The sequence below is a fragment of the Lycium ferocissimum genome, unplaced genomic scaffold (assembly GCF_029784015.1).
Source record: "Lycium ferocissimum isolate CSIRO_LF1 unplaced genomic scaffold, AGI_CSIRO_Lferr_CH_V1 ctg5373, whole genome shotgun sequence".
In the NCBI taxonomy this organism is placed as follows: domain Eukaryota; kingdom Viridiplantae; phylum Streptophyta; class Magnoliopsida; order Solanales; family Solanaceae; genus Lycium; species Lycium ferocissimum.
The window spans coordinates 3,650-22,719 of NW_026725962.1; the positions used below are offsets into that span (position 1 = coordinate 3,650).

The 19,070-nt window shown below is 40.2% G+C and overlaps 1 protein-coding gene across 1 annotated transcript; it reads right to left on the bottom strand.

Moving 5' to 3' along the window:
* Positions 1-16,670: 16,670 nt before the first annotated feature.
* On the bottom strand, positions 16,671-17,555 carry LOC132044879 (uncharacterized). The gene is made up of 2 exons (XM_059435411.1): positions 17,254-17,555; positions 16,671-17,193 (listed from the first exon to the last, which is right to left on the bottom strand). The coding sequence occupies exons 1-2, from the start codon at positions 17,553-17,555 to the stop codon at positions 16,671-16,673; spliced, it is 825 nt and encodes a 274-aa protein (XP_059291394.1).
* Between the last annotated feature and the right edge of the window lie 1,515 nt (positions 17,556-19,070).

A 19,070-nucleotide genomic window follows, 5' to 3' on the forward strand; every position in this document is an offset into this window, starting at 1 on the left:
TATTATGAGGATATGATGATATTACACCGCGCCTATATGGCCGGCAAATACCGTAAGGGGGCGCTATACACCATGGCCAAAGGGCATGGGCAAGACCACTAGGTGGGCGGATGCGATGGTACCTTTGGATGCGGGAGGCTCTGGACACGGGCTATTGTTATTGATTATCACACCGTACTATATGGTCGGGCGGCTTATATATTTATGCATATATGACATGACGATGAGTATGAGAGTAAGCCAGCTTGCATTATTTCTTTTATGATTAAATCAGTCACAGATTTCTCCTCATCTTATTGATGTTTCAATATTGTTTATGCCTTACATACTCAGTACAATATTCGTACTGACGTCCGTTTTCTTTGGACGTTGTGTTCATGCCCACAAGTAGACAGGGAGACGATCCAGACTCATAGGAGCCACTAGCTGATTGAGAGCACTCCACTTTTCCGGAGGTGCCATTGATTATTCTTTTGGTATATATATGTATATATTTTGGGCACGACGGGGTCCTGTCCCGTCCATATGTCTAGTACTCTAGTAGAGGCTCGTAGATACACAGTGTGGGTATTATGGTCTCACAGTCCTTATGTATATGCATGTATATATTATTTTGATAACTGAAGGGCTTACGTTCATAAAAGTAAATATGTTTCATATGATGATAGTTCTTTTATGATTATAAGTATATATATTGTGAATGAGTGCGGATAAGTAACGTAATGAGCGGTGTTCGGTTAGCCCGCGGATGCCGTGGCGCCGGTCGTAATGGGTCGTGATGGCGGTATCGTAGCAGCTCGATCCTAGAAGTGTCTCATTAGCCGTGTCAGAAACCAGTAGAGTCTTGTTTATGGTGTGTTGCGCGCGCCACGCTAATAAACAAGAGGCTACAAGGCATTTAGGAAAAATGACCATCTTTTCTTACAGATCGTGTGATAGAGCCAAGTTATAAGATTTTCCTCTCCTCAATGGTGCGTTTATGATTTCGATACAAAGTCGATGAAAGGAAAAGCTACCACGGCCCCGGAGGCAACGCAGTGATTCTTTGGCCGGGGGGGAACAGGGGCCATCTACGGATGTGGGGGGAGAGTGAACCCCAAAACAAGGCCCTATCTCGATTTCGCACTCCCGCCCACTCTTAGAGGATCGGAGGAAGCCCCCCCCCCCCGCACCCCGGTCCCTCCTCCGGTACACCCGAGCCAAGAGATGAGACGAGCCATTTTTCTGGTCGACTCGTTAGTAGCCGCTCAAGCTCGGTAGCGGGATGTGGGCCACGGTAACGGTGGGTCGGAGAAAAGAGTTAATTCTTGGGAATTTGACCATGAATTTAGGGGCGCTCCGAGACAAAGAATTCTCCGAGCACTCGGTTCGCTCGACAACTAGCACTCCTCCACAGTTTCTTGGACCCAGGTGTGATGGATCTACTGATTCTAGGCTGCCCCAGAGTCCCAGGGTTCCTAATTCTCGGGTTAGGGGTGATTCAACCCGGATAAGATCGTCCTTACCGCGATGTAGTCTATGCAGGAAGTTACATTGGGGGCAGTGCCGCTTGGTTTTGGATGTTTGCTACATCTGTGGCCAGTCAGGTCATATTATGAGAGAGTGCCCATTTTGAGGCGGTAGGCGTGCGGTTCAACCCACGGGGTCTACAGCTGGTTCTTCGTCATCCATGCGCCCTCCGGGGCAAGACTCTCAGATGCCAGCAGGTCAGGGTAGGGGCAGGAGGAGAGCACTTAGTTCGAGTGGATCCCAGCGTCATAATTATGCATTGGCCGGGCGGCACGGAATCCGAGTATCCCTCCGATATTGACCCAGGTATATTTTCATTAATCTCTTATGGTATGTATGCACCGATCGATTCGGGTCCTACGCTGTCATATATTACTCCTGGTGTGATGATTGTGTTGAGGTGAGAAATCTGAGCCAACCCAACAATTTGAGATGACAATAATTGCTAGTGACCTAGTGATAGCTAGAATCGTGATTTACAAGTAAGTTGATTGGAGGTGTGTGTCATATAATAATATGTGTATGAATATATATATAATGGAATCCTAGACCGAGTGTGCAGGCACAACTTATGAGACAAGCTCCATTATTTATATCCTTTAATGGTAAGTGATCTTATGTTGCCGAGTTGCGTATTATGTGTGTCCCGATACATGCCCTATTAAGGCATGGGACGTGTTTTTATTAGGCTATGTGTAGGTTTGGGATTGTTATGTTACAAGAGAAACCCTGCCAAAATTCTCCTTAGAGTCTAAAAGAAGTTGCGGGAACCATAGACAGAATTGTTGTGAAGAGGAGAGAAGGCCAGCAAATGAGTGATTGAGAACGGAGTGTATAAAGGTGATATATTTTAAAGGACAAAGCGGTACTGAGTTAAGGATAGGATTCCTTGTGCGAGGAATAAAGGACTGATTATAAAATGGGAGGTAATAAGATAAGTTGAGAAGGAAAGAATGTAGAGGATTGAGTACGGATATAGAAGGAAGAGGAAATTTACGTAGCATGCGTGCTTAAGAAATAGTCGTACTATGAGAAAAGGAAGATGCATCTCCTATGAATATCCTCCACTAAGAGGGAACGAGTAATATATATAAAAGAATAAGTTGGAGAAAAAAAATATGGCCATGAATTACGAGTTTACCGTACGATGATAAAGTGATTAAGTAAGGCTATTAGTAATGACAAATACGACATGATTATGATTGTTTTTGGAATCAACGTTGAGTGCAACACGAGAGTGAAAGAGTATGAGGCATTAAAGGGTGTTAGTGGTACAGGAGACTTAAATCCTTGAAAACAAAAATGGCGGGTTTAAGGGAAAATGCATTTACGATTGCTATAGGTCGAGCATAGGAAGGAGAGGAATAATTCAAAATGGGAAGAAAGGGAAAAGATGATGCTATAAGTGAACTTTAGGTATCGAAGAAAGCTAAGTGACATTGCGTGGATGGTATGGGTAACTAGACATACTACTATTGTGAGCATTCCCATGGGACAAAAGTTGTTAATTGGAGTGAATCTAGACATTGACTCATAACTACCAGATGAGCTAAGTGAAATACGTCCTTGTGCCTGGATTATGCCGTTGTAGTACTTGATTACTAAACTATAAGACGAGTATGTTAAGCCCTCACACGTGAATTATCGTAGCTATAAATCATGGGAAACGGCATGAATAAGATGTAGTATAGTGTGGATATCAGAATTAAAGGTTTGAAGGTGAGGCAATGGATTTAAGAATGGTGCAGGCAAAACCCTTTAAGGGGGGAAGTGAGTAAAGAGAACACAAGTATTGAGATTGAACGATAGACCCTAAGATGTAACAGATAGATGTAATGAACGACGATAGCAATGATGTTAAAGATGCCTATGATCTTATATGTATATGTGCCTATGTATTACACTGGACCTTCGTGGTCGGGTATGTCATGTAAACACTATGTATGTGAAATCAATAAGGGTACGAATATGCTAAGCATATGTAATATATGTGATATGTATATAATATGAATATGAGTACAAATGGGTTACGCATATGGAAATGCTATGAAAATGAATACGTAAATGAACGCGAGTATGAATGGAAATACGACTACGAATATGAATATGTATACGGATATGGATACAAGTATATGTATAGCTGTGTATGCGCACAAATCAACTAAGAATGATTATGTGATTTGCACGTAATTTTTACGTCGCCAATGAAACCAAGTGGGATAGATTTTGACGAGACTTGGAGCTTCAAATGAAAATTTGGGTATTCTTAGAAGTGTCACCAACGAAGAGCGTTAGGAGATTGTGCGCAAAGTAGGCAAAGTGGTTGATGAATTAAATCTACCTCTTAATTTGGAGTCAGTTCACTCAACTTTTCGTGTCTCGATGCTCCGTAAAAATGTTGGAGATCCTACTAGGATCGTGCCAGTAAATGATATTCAAATAATAGAAAAGTTGACTTATGGAGAAGTACCCATTGCCATATTAGATAGGCAAGTACGGAGGCTTCGAAATAAAGAAGTGGTCTCAGTTGAGGTCTTATGGAAAGATAACAACCGAGAAGAAATGACTTGGGAGGCGGAAGAGAAAATGAAATCTACATGTCCGCATTTAATTCAAATTTCCGGAAGAAATTCAAAATGAGACGTCAAGATTATGAGGTATGTATGTTTTCTTTTTATGCGTATGGGTCGTGTGTGGCCAATTTATATTGCTATTGAGTTATGGCCTTGTGAGGCATGTTTATTATGGGTTGTTGTAACAGGGTGGTAGTGCTATATTACAAGGGAAACTCTGGCGAAATTTTCGTAGAATTCCCAAGTGCTTAACATTCGAGGACGAATGTTCTTAAGGGGGGAAGAATGTTACACCTCGAAAAAAATTTCGTTGATGCACAGTGAATAGGCGAATGAAGAGCACGAAGTATATGGTGTTTCAATAAGTAAGAAATAACATTTGATGATTCTAAATAAGATTTCAAAGACATTTGAAGTAGGAGACGAAAGTTGCCAAGGAAAGCAAGGTATATGTCATGAGTCGGGCAAGATTTACGAGTATCGAATTAATGATGACTTAATGAAGTTTGGAGAAGAGTTATAATGTCCCTTGGATTGTTAATGAAGTGTTAAATAAGTGTTAAGAAGGTTCCATAAGGATTTAAGAACAAACAAATAAAGGAATTGAGTTTCTGGGAACTTTGGTAAAACTTGGTAAAAATTTTCGGACAAAATTTTGTTCCACATTGGTGGGGGCATATCTCCTAGAATATGAGGAGTTTTAGTGTGTTTCTTTTTTCCAAATTGAATTTCATCAAGTCTAGTTTCCAACGCAACAAACCGCTCGTCAATGTGACATCTGAATAAAAGTTATGGCCATTCTACGACAGACTGTCTGAGGAGAGAAATCCTACGGACCATTTGACGCCCCGTAGAATTTTTGACGGCCCGTAGGAAATTCTACGGTCCGTCAAATTGGCTCAGCCCAGCTTCAAATGGTCACAAAGGACTCATTTTTGATCGGGCAATTCTACGGACATTTTGACGCGTCCGTAGGAATATATACGCCCGTCAAAACGAGCGCTTAATGCCCGATGCATCGCATTTTTAAGTCATTAAAAGGAGACCCACATTCAATTATTTCATTTCATTCTCATTCCACACAAAGTCAAGAACTCTCTAGAATATTCTCCACTCTTCACACACAAGAAATCAAAGGAAATCAATGATCAATACCAAGAAATCAAGTGTAAGAAATTCATTAAGTCATCTAAGCCAAGAAATTCCAAGAGAAGTGAACTAGGGTTTTGGTGCAAAAGGTGTATTTCCATTCAAGGCTTATTCCTCCATCATCTAAGGTGAGTTTCATGATCTTTCCATGCTGTTTGAAGTATTGATAGGTTGAAACACTTGGATTGTAGAAGAGTATAGAAAATGGGTCATAAATGTATGAATAGTATCCTTGTTGAGTAGTGGTTTGGAATGAATCATAAAAATGGATATGTTGTGACTGTAGGAGGATTATAAATGACATTTAGAATATGGAATAAGTATTGTATGATAAAGAACGCGATAATGGACTTTGGTCATGATTATGGAGATTTGGAGTGAAATTGTGAAATGCGGGCAATGTAACCAAATGATGCTTATTGTTTATGATATCATGATTGTTGTTATGAATGTTGGGAGTTGATATGGAATATGGAGGAAAGTAGTATAAACAAAGGAAATGTTGCCCAATTTTCTCTAATTTTAGTAAGTACGTTCTTATGATTATGTAGCTAATGTCAATATGAATCCTCTTGAAGGTAGAGCGTGTGCATTAAAGGAGAACGAGCAAGCGATAAAATAGTTAAACGACAAAGGTATGTAAGGCTAGTCCCTTCTTTCTAAGGCATGACTCTATGGTATGAACCCTCCTATCTTTCTATGACTTCTCTACACATATGTATGTATTGGGAATGATGAGTCTACGTCATATAAAGAACTCGATGAGAGGGAGCTAGGAGGTATGTTATAAATGTGATGATGAGCCCAAGTCTAGAGATCCTAAAACTTATGATACAAGATTTCTACAAAGTTAATGACCTTTATACGATTCCTTGCTATTATTCATTCTTGATAGACCCATCATATGATGTTCGTCTCTTTCCTTCCAAGGCCTGATTTTCCCCCTCCATGAATCTCCTAAATTCCGAAGAACTAAGAGCCAACGTTCATGAATAGCCATACGAGAGAAAGATAAGAGATATATTATGAGCGCGACAAAAATGACGATGAGTCCATGACTATAAGGAGCTACACATGTATAAGATAAAGAAGAAATATAAGGCAAGTATGATAATTGATGATGATAAGTTAATTATAAAGAAGTTATAGCCCATGACATGATGTTCCTATAAAGCTAATGCTGTTATCATTAATCTATTGATGTTGATAATTATATACACTCAGCTTATGCTTGTTCCTTCAAGGTGAGGCAGAATGCTTATGAATGCGCCATAATGAAATCGGGGGTCCATGACCTTATGTCACCCCGATAAAGTATGTTATCTATGAGTTTCTATGCATGCATTATGATGAGTTATGATAAGCATACTACGATGAGTATATTGTGATGAGCATATTATTATGAGCATATGATGATATTACACCGCACCTATATGGCCGGGCAGTCACCGCCAAGGCGATACACCATGGCCAAATGGCATGCGACCACTAGTGGGCGGCATGCAGATGGTAGCCCGGACGAGGAGGCTCGGACGCGGGCTATTGTTATTGATTATCACACCGTACCTATATGGTTTGCAAAATTTATATATATTTATGCATATATGACATGACGATAAGTATGAGAGTAAGCCAGCTTGCATTATTTCTTTTATGATTAAATCAGTCACAGATTGCTCCTCATTTGATGCCTCCTCATCTTATTGACGTTTCATTATTGTTTATGCCTTACATACTCGCATACAATATTCGTACCGACGTCCGTTTTCTTTGGACGCTCGTGTTCATGCCCATGGTGTAGACAGGAGGCAATCAAGACTCATAGGAGCCACTAGTCGATCGAGAGCACTCCACTTTTCCGGAGGTGCCATTGATTATTCTTTTGGCATATATATGTATATATTTTGGGCACGACGGGGTCCTGTCCCGTCCATATATCTAGTACTCTAGTAGAGGTTCGTAGATACGCAATGTGGGTATTATGGTCTCACAGTCCTTATGTATATGCATGTATATATTATTTTGATAGCCGAAGGGCTTACGTTCATAAAAGTAAATATGTTTCATATGATGATAGTTCTTTTATGATTATAAGTATATATATTATGAATGAGAGCAAGATAAGTAACGAGAATGAGAGGTGTTCGGTGGTTAGCCCCGGATACCCGTCATGGCCCGTAGTCGGGTCGTGACAGTCCTGTCCCACCTATATGATATGACATACTATCCTTAGAGGCTCGTAGACATGTATATATATAGTTAGATGTATTTGGCCTTGTCGGCCTATATTTTGAATATCATTTTGTTAGCCTCATTACTTATGTACATTGTTGTGGGCATAGTTGTTGATGGTAATATAAATGTGTTGTTGCCCAAAGGAAATAGTATGAATGATGGATAGAAAGTGTGATTTAGCTATGTGGCTTACCTAGATGTAATGTGAATGTATGATAAGAGGTGCCCAGGTAGGTTAGCACCGCGTACCCGTTATGGCCCTCCGGTTGGGTCGTGACACATGGATTTTCATCATTTCGGCCGCCTTTTGCTTTGCATCTAAAATCACAACAACATCACTAGCCAAAAGGGTTAAGGTTAAAGGAATCAAAGGATTAAAACCATAACATACTTCAAATGGGGTCATGCCAATAGAGGAATTGAGGGACCGATTATAAGAAAACTCAATCAAAGGTAAACGGTCCTCCCAAGAAGTGGGCTTTCCTCTAATCATACATCTAAGCATACTCCCTAGAGTCCTATTCACTACTTTGGTTTGACCATCCGTTTGAGGGTGGCAAGAAGTAGAGAACATGAGCTTGGTAGCAAGTGTACCCTAAAGACTCTTCCAAAAGTGACTAAGAAACTTGGAATCCCTATCACTAACAATAGTGCGGGGTCTCCATGCAACTTTAGAACATGATTCACAAACAAGGATGCTACATGGGATGCATCATCTCATTTATGGCATGGTATAAAATAAGAAATTTTTGAGAACGTATCTACCACAACAAAAATGCTATCATAACCCCTTTTGGTTCTTGAAAGACCCAACACAAAATCCATAGAAATGTCTATCCAAGGACCAATAGGAGTAGGAAGGGAAGTATACTTACCTTAGGGAAGTATACATACCTTGGGGCCGAGTCTTGGACTTGGCTTGCTTGCATTCCAAACATTGACCACATTGCTTTTCAACATCAAGTCGCATCTTGGGCCAATAGAATTGCTCACCCAAAATATCAAGGGTCTTGGCCACTCCAAAATGGCCCGTCATTCCACCACTATATGCTTCCTTGATGAACAACTCTCTCCATGAGCTCATTGGGACACAAACTTTACCATCCTTGAATAGGAACCCATCAACAAGTTGGAACCTATCAACCCTCCTCCCTTGGGTCAACTCCTCACAAATTGCCTTAAAGTCGGGATCTTGAGAATAGAATCCTATAAGGCTTTCAAATTCCATCATTCTAGAAGTCATAGTGTTTAGCAAGACATACCTTCTAGATAATGTATCCGCCACCACATTGTCCTTCCCCCTTTATGCAATAGATCACATAAGGGAAAGCTTCAATCAATTCTACCCATTTCGCATGTCTCTTGTTGAGCTTGGATTGGCTCTTCAAATGTTTCAAGGATTCATGATCCGATCGTATCACAAACTCCTTATGCCACAAATAATGTTGCCAATGGGTCAAGACCCTCACAAGTGCATACAACTCCTTGTCATAAGTAGAGTAGTTCAATGACGCCCCTTTTAGCTTTTCACTAAAGTAAGCCAATGGCTTGCCCTTACATCAATACTATCACACCCTATTTTCTGTTAGGGCGTGATGGGCACCCGACCCTTATCTAGGGCCGAGCGAACCCGCTGACTCTCGTAATACTCATAATCATGCTAGCCCTCAAATCATGACCCAAATACATAATGAAAGTTTTTTGAAAAACAATATGCTTTTTACCTTTCTCGAATCAAATGAAATCTGCAACATATGAAACTTATTATACAATGCATAATAATACATCGGCTTACATAGCCGCTTACATAACTGACATCTTATACCCACGACACTCGCCAATCCCGCTTGAACGTCTTCTACTAATATCTTCAGCTCACCTGGGTGTACCTGCGTGGCATGAAACGCAGCCCCCGAAGAAAGGGGGGGTCAGTACGGAATATGTACTGAGTATGTAAAGCATGAAATACCGTAACAGGATCATACTGACATAAGGAGTGCAGAAAATCATAAGGCTTGCCTTTGGGACATAAATCATGCATATCAATATCATGTCAAATTCATTATGGAACTTAGAAACATAAGTGAAAAAAAAATCATTGTACATATATATATATATATATATATATATATATATATATATATATATATATATATATATATATATATATATATAACGTGCCCCGGCCCTCTAGTGAGGGACGCGGTAAGTAAAATCATCGATTTATATACATATAACGTGCCTCGGCCCTCTAGCGAGGGACGCGGTGAATGAGATCATCATATGCCATCCTGGCCACCTCCCCCATATCATCATATCATCATATATATATATATATATATAACGTGCCCCGGCCCTCTAGTGAGGGATGCGGTGAATAATGCAATGGAATTGCACGAATACATGCCCTGGCCCGGACGCGGGAAGGACACATCGAGCTTTGCACGAGCAAGAGTAGTGAGAAACCATATGCACATAAATCATCATAACAGACTCAATGAATACATAAGTAGTCAACGCTCGAGAGTTAAAACAGAAATCGTGTTAAGTTCTTTCAAAAACAAGTCATTAGGACTAGACAACGGAAAATCTCGGGGACCATGGATATGCGCATCAACCAATGGGCCCGCCCATGAAAGCTTACGTCATTATACGTTACAAAACTTTCTAGGAACGTTTCAAAGCAATCCGGTTCTATCTACAAAAGTTACGGACATTTCTAGACATAGGATCTTTTGGAAACAAAACCGTTTAGACAACATTTTAAATTCAATCTTATCAAAGACATAAAGACCATGACATGACCATATTAAGGATACTAACCTCGATAAGCAAGTATGAATCATAAACAAGCTCGGGATTCAAGAGTGGAGTTATCTCGAAGCTCGTGTCATAGCCTAATTACAACTAGGACATGCCAAAAGAAAGAGATTAGGTACCAAACATTAGCCTTAAGCATCGAAGAATCCAATTCCAAGCCATTACTTTTTCTACAGAAATTTGGGCAGCATCTCCCCTATAAATTCATCAACCCCGAGAATTCAACTCGGCCAAATTCATCAACAACCATACCAACAACATACTAGCAACATCAATAATCAATTCTAAACGTATTCTAACATTAGCAACCCTTCACTACATAATTCAACGACATACATTATATTCAATTCAACCACTTACATTCAAACCAATATTCATGCTCATACGTTCAATTACTAATCCGAAACCATTCAAACAATATTCAAGAACACTTTAAACAATTCGCACCATATCTCAAGCAATCCTTCCAATATACCAAGCCACCCGAAACCACTAATTTCCACAGGGACAACAACAACACATTTCGTTCTTCCAAATTCATCGACAACACCAACAATCCACACACTAACAACATTATTACCATAAATACGAGGAGGCATATTTGATTCACATTAGCTAGCAAAACAGCCCGCACACGATTGTAACTTCAATTTGAATCATTGAACTTTCATTTACATCATAGAATCCGCAACACAACATCTCACACATACTAAATAAAATTAGTTCTTCACTTCTACATAACACTACATACATGCACGGCCAAAATCTCATGTTCACGGTTCAACATCAACATATAATGTTTCATGATTTTCATCCATTTCTACATATCACAACATGCATAAAAGCCTCTAAAACATGTAAAGAAGATTAAACCTCACCTTTTTCCATTCAACTCCTCCACACGACTAGGATGTGTTTTGCTAAAACGAATGGTCTTCTTACTCCAACGACTACTCCACGTTATAGAGAACCCTCCAATGGGTAGAGAAACTAGAAGAAAATATTTTTTCTCACTATTTTTCTTGGCCTTCGATTTTACTCACATGGCCGAATGGTGCCTTCTCTTTTTCTCTCCATTTTTCTTGAACTTTCTAAGTGTAGAGATGATGAATTATGATTTAATGAATCACCTTTCATACACTTATATTAATCATCCATGTGGCCTATGGCCCACACTAATTCACATGGCCACTTAGGCCCTTTCATAAACTATTATTTTCACTTCTAGTCCCTACACATATAAGATGAACACATGTACTCCTCATAGTTTTAAGCTAATCAAATTTAGCCAAACAAGGGGGCAGAGGGTCCCACACCTCACGGCCATATATGGCTACTCCATGAAAAATAATCAACTTTTCATAATTCACTTTTAACCTCAAACTTTCCTTAATATTCCATCCCAATAAAACCATAAGCGACTTATGCCTTACCACAAAGTCGGAAAATGGCCTTGTCCATAACTCGTCGCAACCAACTTAAAAATATTCCAACGTACAAAATGCGGGATATAACATCCTTCCCCCCTTTAGAACATTCGTCCTCGAATGTTCAATTAGTCGCATAGGGCCTTAAGGATCTCGGGTTTTCTTTACCACCATAGCATGCGATCTCATCTACCAATCATATTTCTCTTTCATCTCCTCCTCAGGTTCGCGAATCATTTTCTTTCTGTTATATCCCGTATTTTCGTGCATTGGAACAATCCGGATTAATTGTGATAAGTTAGGGACCAAACCATTTTGGGATGCAAAATCGAGACTTTGGACCTTTGATTTTATTTTGAGACATAAGTTGTGCATGAATTTGTTGGCTATGGAACAATTGGGAAAATTTGGGACCAAAATTGGAATTTACGAAAGTTGAAAATCATCCATTTTTCCATGTTGTAGTAATGTGGCTTGAAGAAGGCCCACACAAATTGTGGACAATTTTAATTGGTCCAACACTTGTGTGGGCCAAGGGACACTTGTACACTTCATATTATAAGCACAAAAGATGATCAACTACTTCATCCTTACTCATTTCAACACTTAGAAAAAAAAAAAGACCAAGAAGTGGAGAGAAAGTGAGGCTCTCGGCCAAGCCCCTAGAAATTGAAGTTCAATTCAAGCCCTTCCAAAAATATTTCCTTGGTATAAATCCACTAATTTGAGGTCCCTAAGTAGCGTGGAAGTGTTGTTCGGGTCATCCAACCGCTAGTTTTCATTATTGCAAACCCTAGCCTATTGGGAAGATTGAAGAAGAAAGGTAAGAACTAATTATGTTTTTTGTGTTATAAAGGTTGTATGCATGTTGTAGTATGTTAAAATGGAGGAAATTCATGAAATATAGTATGTTAGAGTTGAGGCCATTTTAGAGAGAGGTTTGGCCGTGTGAGGTGTGTGTGTGTTGTGTTGTATTGAAGTGATGAATTAAGTTCTATATAGTATGTTGATGGTTGTAGTGTGGAGAAATGAATGAGAATTACCCATATGTGCATGTTGGTATGTTGGCCGAAAATGGGTCACATTATATGACAATGAACGCATTAATATTGCTTATCGTTTAGTTGTTGTCGTTATGAATTCGGTGTCGACGATAATTGTTTAATGACTCAAATTGATGTTGTAATTGTTGCAGACTGATTCGGAGGTTATTGTACATTTAATGTAATTTGCATATTGATGAGAATAGCATTGTTAGAATGTGAATTGTGGATGCAAATCATGATTTGAAAATGAGGAATGTGTTAAAGTGAGGTTCTCGGGTTTGGGGACTGATTTCGGGTGGATTGGAACAATTGTTGGATTGTTGGAAATGTTGTATGAATTGCTTAGAATGTCTTTAAATGTTGTTGGTATAGGTTCGGGTTAGTATTTGAATGTATAAGCGTCGATGTTGGCTTGAAGGTAAGCCGTTGAATTGAATTTATGAATGTTGTTGAATGATGGAAACGAGAATTATTAATGTTATATTACCTTTCGGATTGATTATTGATGTTGCTAGGTTGGTTGTTGTTGTTGTTGATTTTGGCCGAGTTAAATTCTCGGGGTGGCCTATTTATTGTGGGAAATCTTCAAATTTCGTAGAATTTAGTGTTAGTTTGGAATTAAATGCCTAAACGTCCATAGCTAATGTTTGGCATATTATGACTTGTTTGTAGACCTTGGGCAGCCCGAGACGTAGGTTGGATTTATTTTGAGTTTGAGCTAGCGTTGGGTGCGTTCGAGGTATGTAAAGCTCCATTCTTTCTTCTTTGGTATGCCTTAGTTACAAATAGGCTATGACTCGAGCCTCGAGAAAATTCTATTCTCGCAATCCGAGCATGTTTATGACTCCTATTCGTTTCTTGGAAATTCGTATGTTAGTATGATGAAATATTGGCCTTTATGCCTTTGAAATATTTGATTTTCAACTTTTGTACAAAAAGTTTGGCTTTTAAAAGTTCCGTAACTACGAACGCCCGTATCTTTCACAGAAAGGCTCGGATTGCCTCGATATGCTCGTAGGTGATTGTATGATGTATGATAAGTATGTTTTTCATAGGCGGGCCCGACTCGGGTCAACACCCGTCCGTGGGCCCCGCGACTCTCCTTTTTGTAATTCTGATGACTTTTGACAAAATATGATATGACTAATAGCTCGATTTTAAGTATGATCATTTTACTTATCATTTGAGTCTATGATAATGATTTTATGCATATGGTTACTCATGACTCCGTTCGTGCATTCTGTTATATCTTTCGCCGAGTCCCGGACGTTCGTTGTCGTGCGCACTATGATATACTCCGGTGTTATCGTGTTTATGGTTCACCGAGATCCTCGCTCGAGGGCCGGGTTCCGCTATATTTGGTGTTATCTTGTGTATGGCGTTATCTTGTGTATGATATGTGACGGGATACGGAGATTTGAAACTTTTCGTGTTATCTTGTGTTATGGCGCCATCGACAGGCGGGCGACCATATCTCCTGTGCCCTATGCATGATTCGTATTTTTAAAGTAAACCTTTTGATATTTTGGAAATACATTTATTTTCTGTACCTCCATTTCGATTACGACTCAGATTTGTATACTACATTTTCTGCTTTGCATACTCAGTATATATTTCGTATTGACCCCCCTTCCTACGGGGGCTGCGTTCCATGCCCGCAGGTACAGACGTACAGTTTGGTGATCCACCTGTTTAGGATACCCTCTTCTGCTGATTGGAGTGCTCCCTTTATTCCGGAGCCACATTTTGGTATATATTCGTCCGTTGCATTTGTATATATTGGTTCAGTGGTACGGCGGGGCCCTGTCCCGTCATATGATTCTGTTTGTCTGTTTAGAGGTCTGTGGACATGTATGTGGGTTATGCCCATTCTGTACAGTTTTATTTGTATGTTATACGTTCTGGGCGATCCCATTCGCCGTGGCAGCCTCGTCGGCTTGCATTTGTATATGTTTTAGGCCGTTGCGCCATTTGATAGCCTTGCCGGCTTTTGATATATATATGGTTGTGTTTGCGATGTGTTTGAGACAGTTTGATATAATCTGAGACAGCATTTGACATTTGTATACGTATAAGCCATCCGTATGTGATTCTGTTTGATAAGTGTGTTTGGGTGCCCAGCTCGGGCACTAGTCACGGCCTACCGGGTTGGGTCGTGACAGAAGTGGTATCAGAGCGGTTCATCCTCGGAATGTCTACAGACCGTGTCCAGTAGAGTCTTGTACATCATAGAATCCGCAACACAACATCTCAAGCATACTAAATAAAATTAGTTCTTCACTTTTACATAACACTACATACATGCACAGCCAAAATCCCATGTTCACGGTTCAACATCAACATTTAATGTTTCATGATTTCCATCCATTTCTACATATCACAGCATGCATAAACACCTCTAGAACATGTAAAGAAGATTAAACCTCACCTTTTTCCATTCAACTCCTCCACACGGCTAGGATGTGTTTTGCTAAAACGAATGGTCTTCTTACTCCAACGACTACTCCACGTTATAGAGAACCCTCCAATGGGTAGAGAAACTAGAAGAAAATATTTTTGCTCACTATTTTTCTTGGCCTTCGGTTTTACTCACATGGCCGAATGGTGCCTTCTCTTTTTCTCTCCATTTTTCTTGAACTTTCTAAGTGTAGAGATGATGAATTATGATTTAATGAATCACCTTTCATACACTTATATTAATCATCCATGTGGCCTATGGCCCACACTAATTGACATGGCCACTTAGGCCCTTTCATAAACTATTATTTTCACTTCTAGTCCCTACATATAAGATGAACACATGTACTCCTCATAGTTTTAAGCTAATCAAATTTAGCCAAACAAGGGGGGAGAGGGTCCCACACCTCACGGCCATATATGGCTACTCCATGAAAAATAATCAACTTTTCATAATTCACTTTTAACCTCAAACTTTCCTTAATATTCCATCCCAATAAAACCATAAGCGACTTATGCCTTACCACAAAGTTGGAAAATGGCCTTGTCCATAACTCGTTGCAACCAACTTAAAAATATTCCAACGTACAAAATGCGGGATATAACAAATACTCCACCTATGCCAACCCCGGAAGCATCACACTCAACTCCAAAAGTCTTCTCAAAATTAGGTAATTGCAACAATGGTGACGAACTCAACATGGATTTTAATTCTTGGAACGCCTTCTCTTGCTCATCTCTCCAAACAAAACTAACATCTTTCTTGATCAATTCGGTCAAGGGAGAGGCAATTGTACTAAACCCCCTTACGAACCTTCTATATAGACTTGCCAACCCATGAAAACTCCTCACATTGGTTGCATTTTTAGGAGTTGTCCAAGTTCTAATAGACTCCACTTTTTCTTCGTCAACCTCCACACCATTTGCACTCACCACAAAACACAAGAACACTACTTTATTAACACAAAAAGCACATTTCTTGATATTAGAAAACAACCTCTCACGTAACAAGACATCAAATACGTGCCTCAAATGGCCTACGTGCTCCTCAATTGATTTGCTATACACAAGGATGTCATCAAAATAAACAACCATAAACTTGTTGATAAAGTGTTTCAAGACATGGTTCATCAACCTCATAAATGTGCTAGGTGTATTGGTTAGTCCGAATGGCATGACAAGCCACTCATAGAGGCCAAAATTAGTTTTGAAGGCCGTTTTCCACTCATCACCGAGATTCATTCGGATTTGGTGATAGCCACTTCTAAGATCAATCTTTGAAAACACACTTGAGCCACAAAGCTCATCCAACATGTCATCAAGCCTTGGAATGGGATGGCGATACTTTACGGTGATTTTGTTGACGGCCCTAAAATCAATGCACATCCTCCAAGTGCCATCTTTCTTTGGAACAAGAATCATCGGAACGACACACGAGCTAAGACTCTCCTTCACTAGCCCCTTTTGAGAAGTTCATCCACTTGCCTTTGTAATTCTTTTATTTTCTCCGGGTTGCTCCTATAAGTCGGTTTGTTGGGAATTTGGGAACCCGGTACAAAGTCGATTTGGTGCTCAATACCTCTCAAGGGGGGTAAGCCATCGGGCATTTCCTCTTGGAACAAGGCTTCATATTCCTGCAAAAGAGAAGACATACTACTAGTCAAAGTGCTAGTAGCTTGGTTAGCATTTAAAAGAAGATCCTTATTGACAAGACACACCATGAAGTGTCTCTCGTCAACCACTTTTAAGCAATTACTTGGTTTGGCCAACAAACATTTCTTGGAACCATCTTGAGATGTTCCCTCTCCACTTATGACCAACAAAGTCTCCTTCTCACTCTTCTCCCTTTCTTCCCTTTGATACTTCTCCCGAAGCTCCCTCATCACTCTATAATCCTCACTCACTTGGTAAGGGGTTAGTGGATTAAGAATGTACTTCTTCCCTTTGACCACAAATGAGTACTTGTTAGTTTTCCCACTATGTTGGGTATCAACATCAAATTGCCAAGGTCTTCCAAGCAATAAATGGCAAGCTTACTTGGGTACCACATCACACAAAATCTCATCTTGGTACTTGCCAATGCTAAATTTTATAATGGCTTGCTTGTCGACCCTCATTTCACCACATTCATTAAACCATTGGAGTTTATAGGGATTAGTGTGCTTGCGGGTGGGAAATTTCATACTTTCAACTAAAAATTGGCTAACAGCATTCGTACAAATTCCACCATCAATGATTAAGGAGCACACCTTATCCACAATTTTGCAACGTGCATGAAACAAGTTCTCCCTTTGGTCACTCTCTTCCCTAGCTAGAGCCCCCATGGCTCTTCTAGCCATAATAGCATGATTCAAGGCTTTCTAATACCTTATTTCAACCTCTTCATCGGAATCACCCTCACACTAACTTCTTTCTCCCTCTTCTTTATGACCATCCCCGCCCTCATGTCCATCATCGATTCGATACCCATCCATCAGTATTGTGATAGTCCTCCGGTTAGGACACTCACTTACAATGTGCCCTCTCCCTCAGCACTTAAAGCATTGGATGGTAGAAGGTCGATTATAGTTGGTGTTAGAATTGTTACCTCCTTTAGCCTTGTCATCACCTTTGGCTTTGTAGTCGAATTTGGCTTGAGGTACTTGAGTGTTGCTCTTGGGCTTATCCCAAGTGGAAGTTTTCCACTTTTCTTTGCCTTTATTCCAAGTTAAAGACGATTTGATTTTGTCTTTGTAGGACCTCTTTCCTTTTAGATCCGCCTTAACCTTGAATGCATCATGGAATGCCTCTTCAAGACTATTATAGGTTTTGAGCCTTATTGGTTTAGAGATGTCCCGATTCAAGTTGGCTACAAACCTTATAATAGTGTACTCTTCATGCTCTTCTTTCGTGGACTTCATCCCCAAATCCTCAAACTCATCAAAGTACACTTCCATACTTTTCAACCCTTACTTCAACATGTACAACCTTTTGAGTGCATTTTGGTGATATGTGGGTGGAAGCCACCTTGTCTTCATGAGCACAATCAAGTCTTTCCAAGTTGGGAGATCATAGATGTGTTGTTGAGCTCTTTGTAACTTCTTGGATCCCCACCAAGTAGAAGCGTACCTCTCAAATTGAGTGAGGGCATACTTTTCCTTCAAGGCCTCGGACACATTGTTCGTGGGGAAGATGCGCTCACTTTGCAATTTCCATTCAAGGAACTCTTCCGGATTGCTACCTCCTTGGAACGTAGGAAGGTTCACCTTGACGGTGTTCAAATTCCGCTCATTATCTTGCCATCTTCCCCGGTCTTCATAACCTTGGGCCCTCCTTAAGTCTACATGACCTTGGAATCTAGGGTCATGGCCCGAAAACCTCTCAAAACCTCCTCTTCCTCCTCTCCCCCGGTTATTCATTCCTCCGCGCCTCCTTCCTTGCCGGTTATCATCCCACCACCTACCTTGTGGATAGTGATTATACTCCTCTTTATTCATGGGGTATTGGTAGTGGCGTTGGTATTGGTTTTAGTTAGGAAAGGGACCTTGTGTTTGGACTTGGGGTGGAGCTTGGGTTGTTTGTTGTAAGATTACTTGAGGGATTGCCTCATTCGAGTTGTGTTGGTAAACTTGGGGATAGGTTTGTCGATTGGTGTTTTGGAACGTGGAGTTTTGGGATGGGAAGTTGATTGTTTGGGGTGGTGGAGCTCTTTGGATGGAGGTGGTTGTGGTGTTGGGGTTGCACAAGGCATGTGCTTGCCCCGGGGTAATGGTTGGTGTAGTGTCTTGTGTTTTATCCTCATCACCTTCATTTTGAGAACGGGGAGTGCCCATTCTACTCGAACCCTCTATTTTAACTTTCTCAATACTCACCAT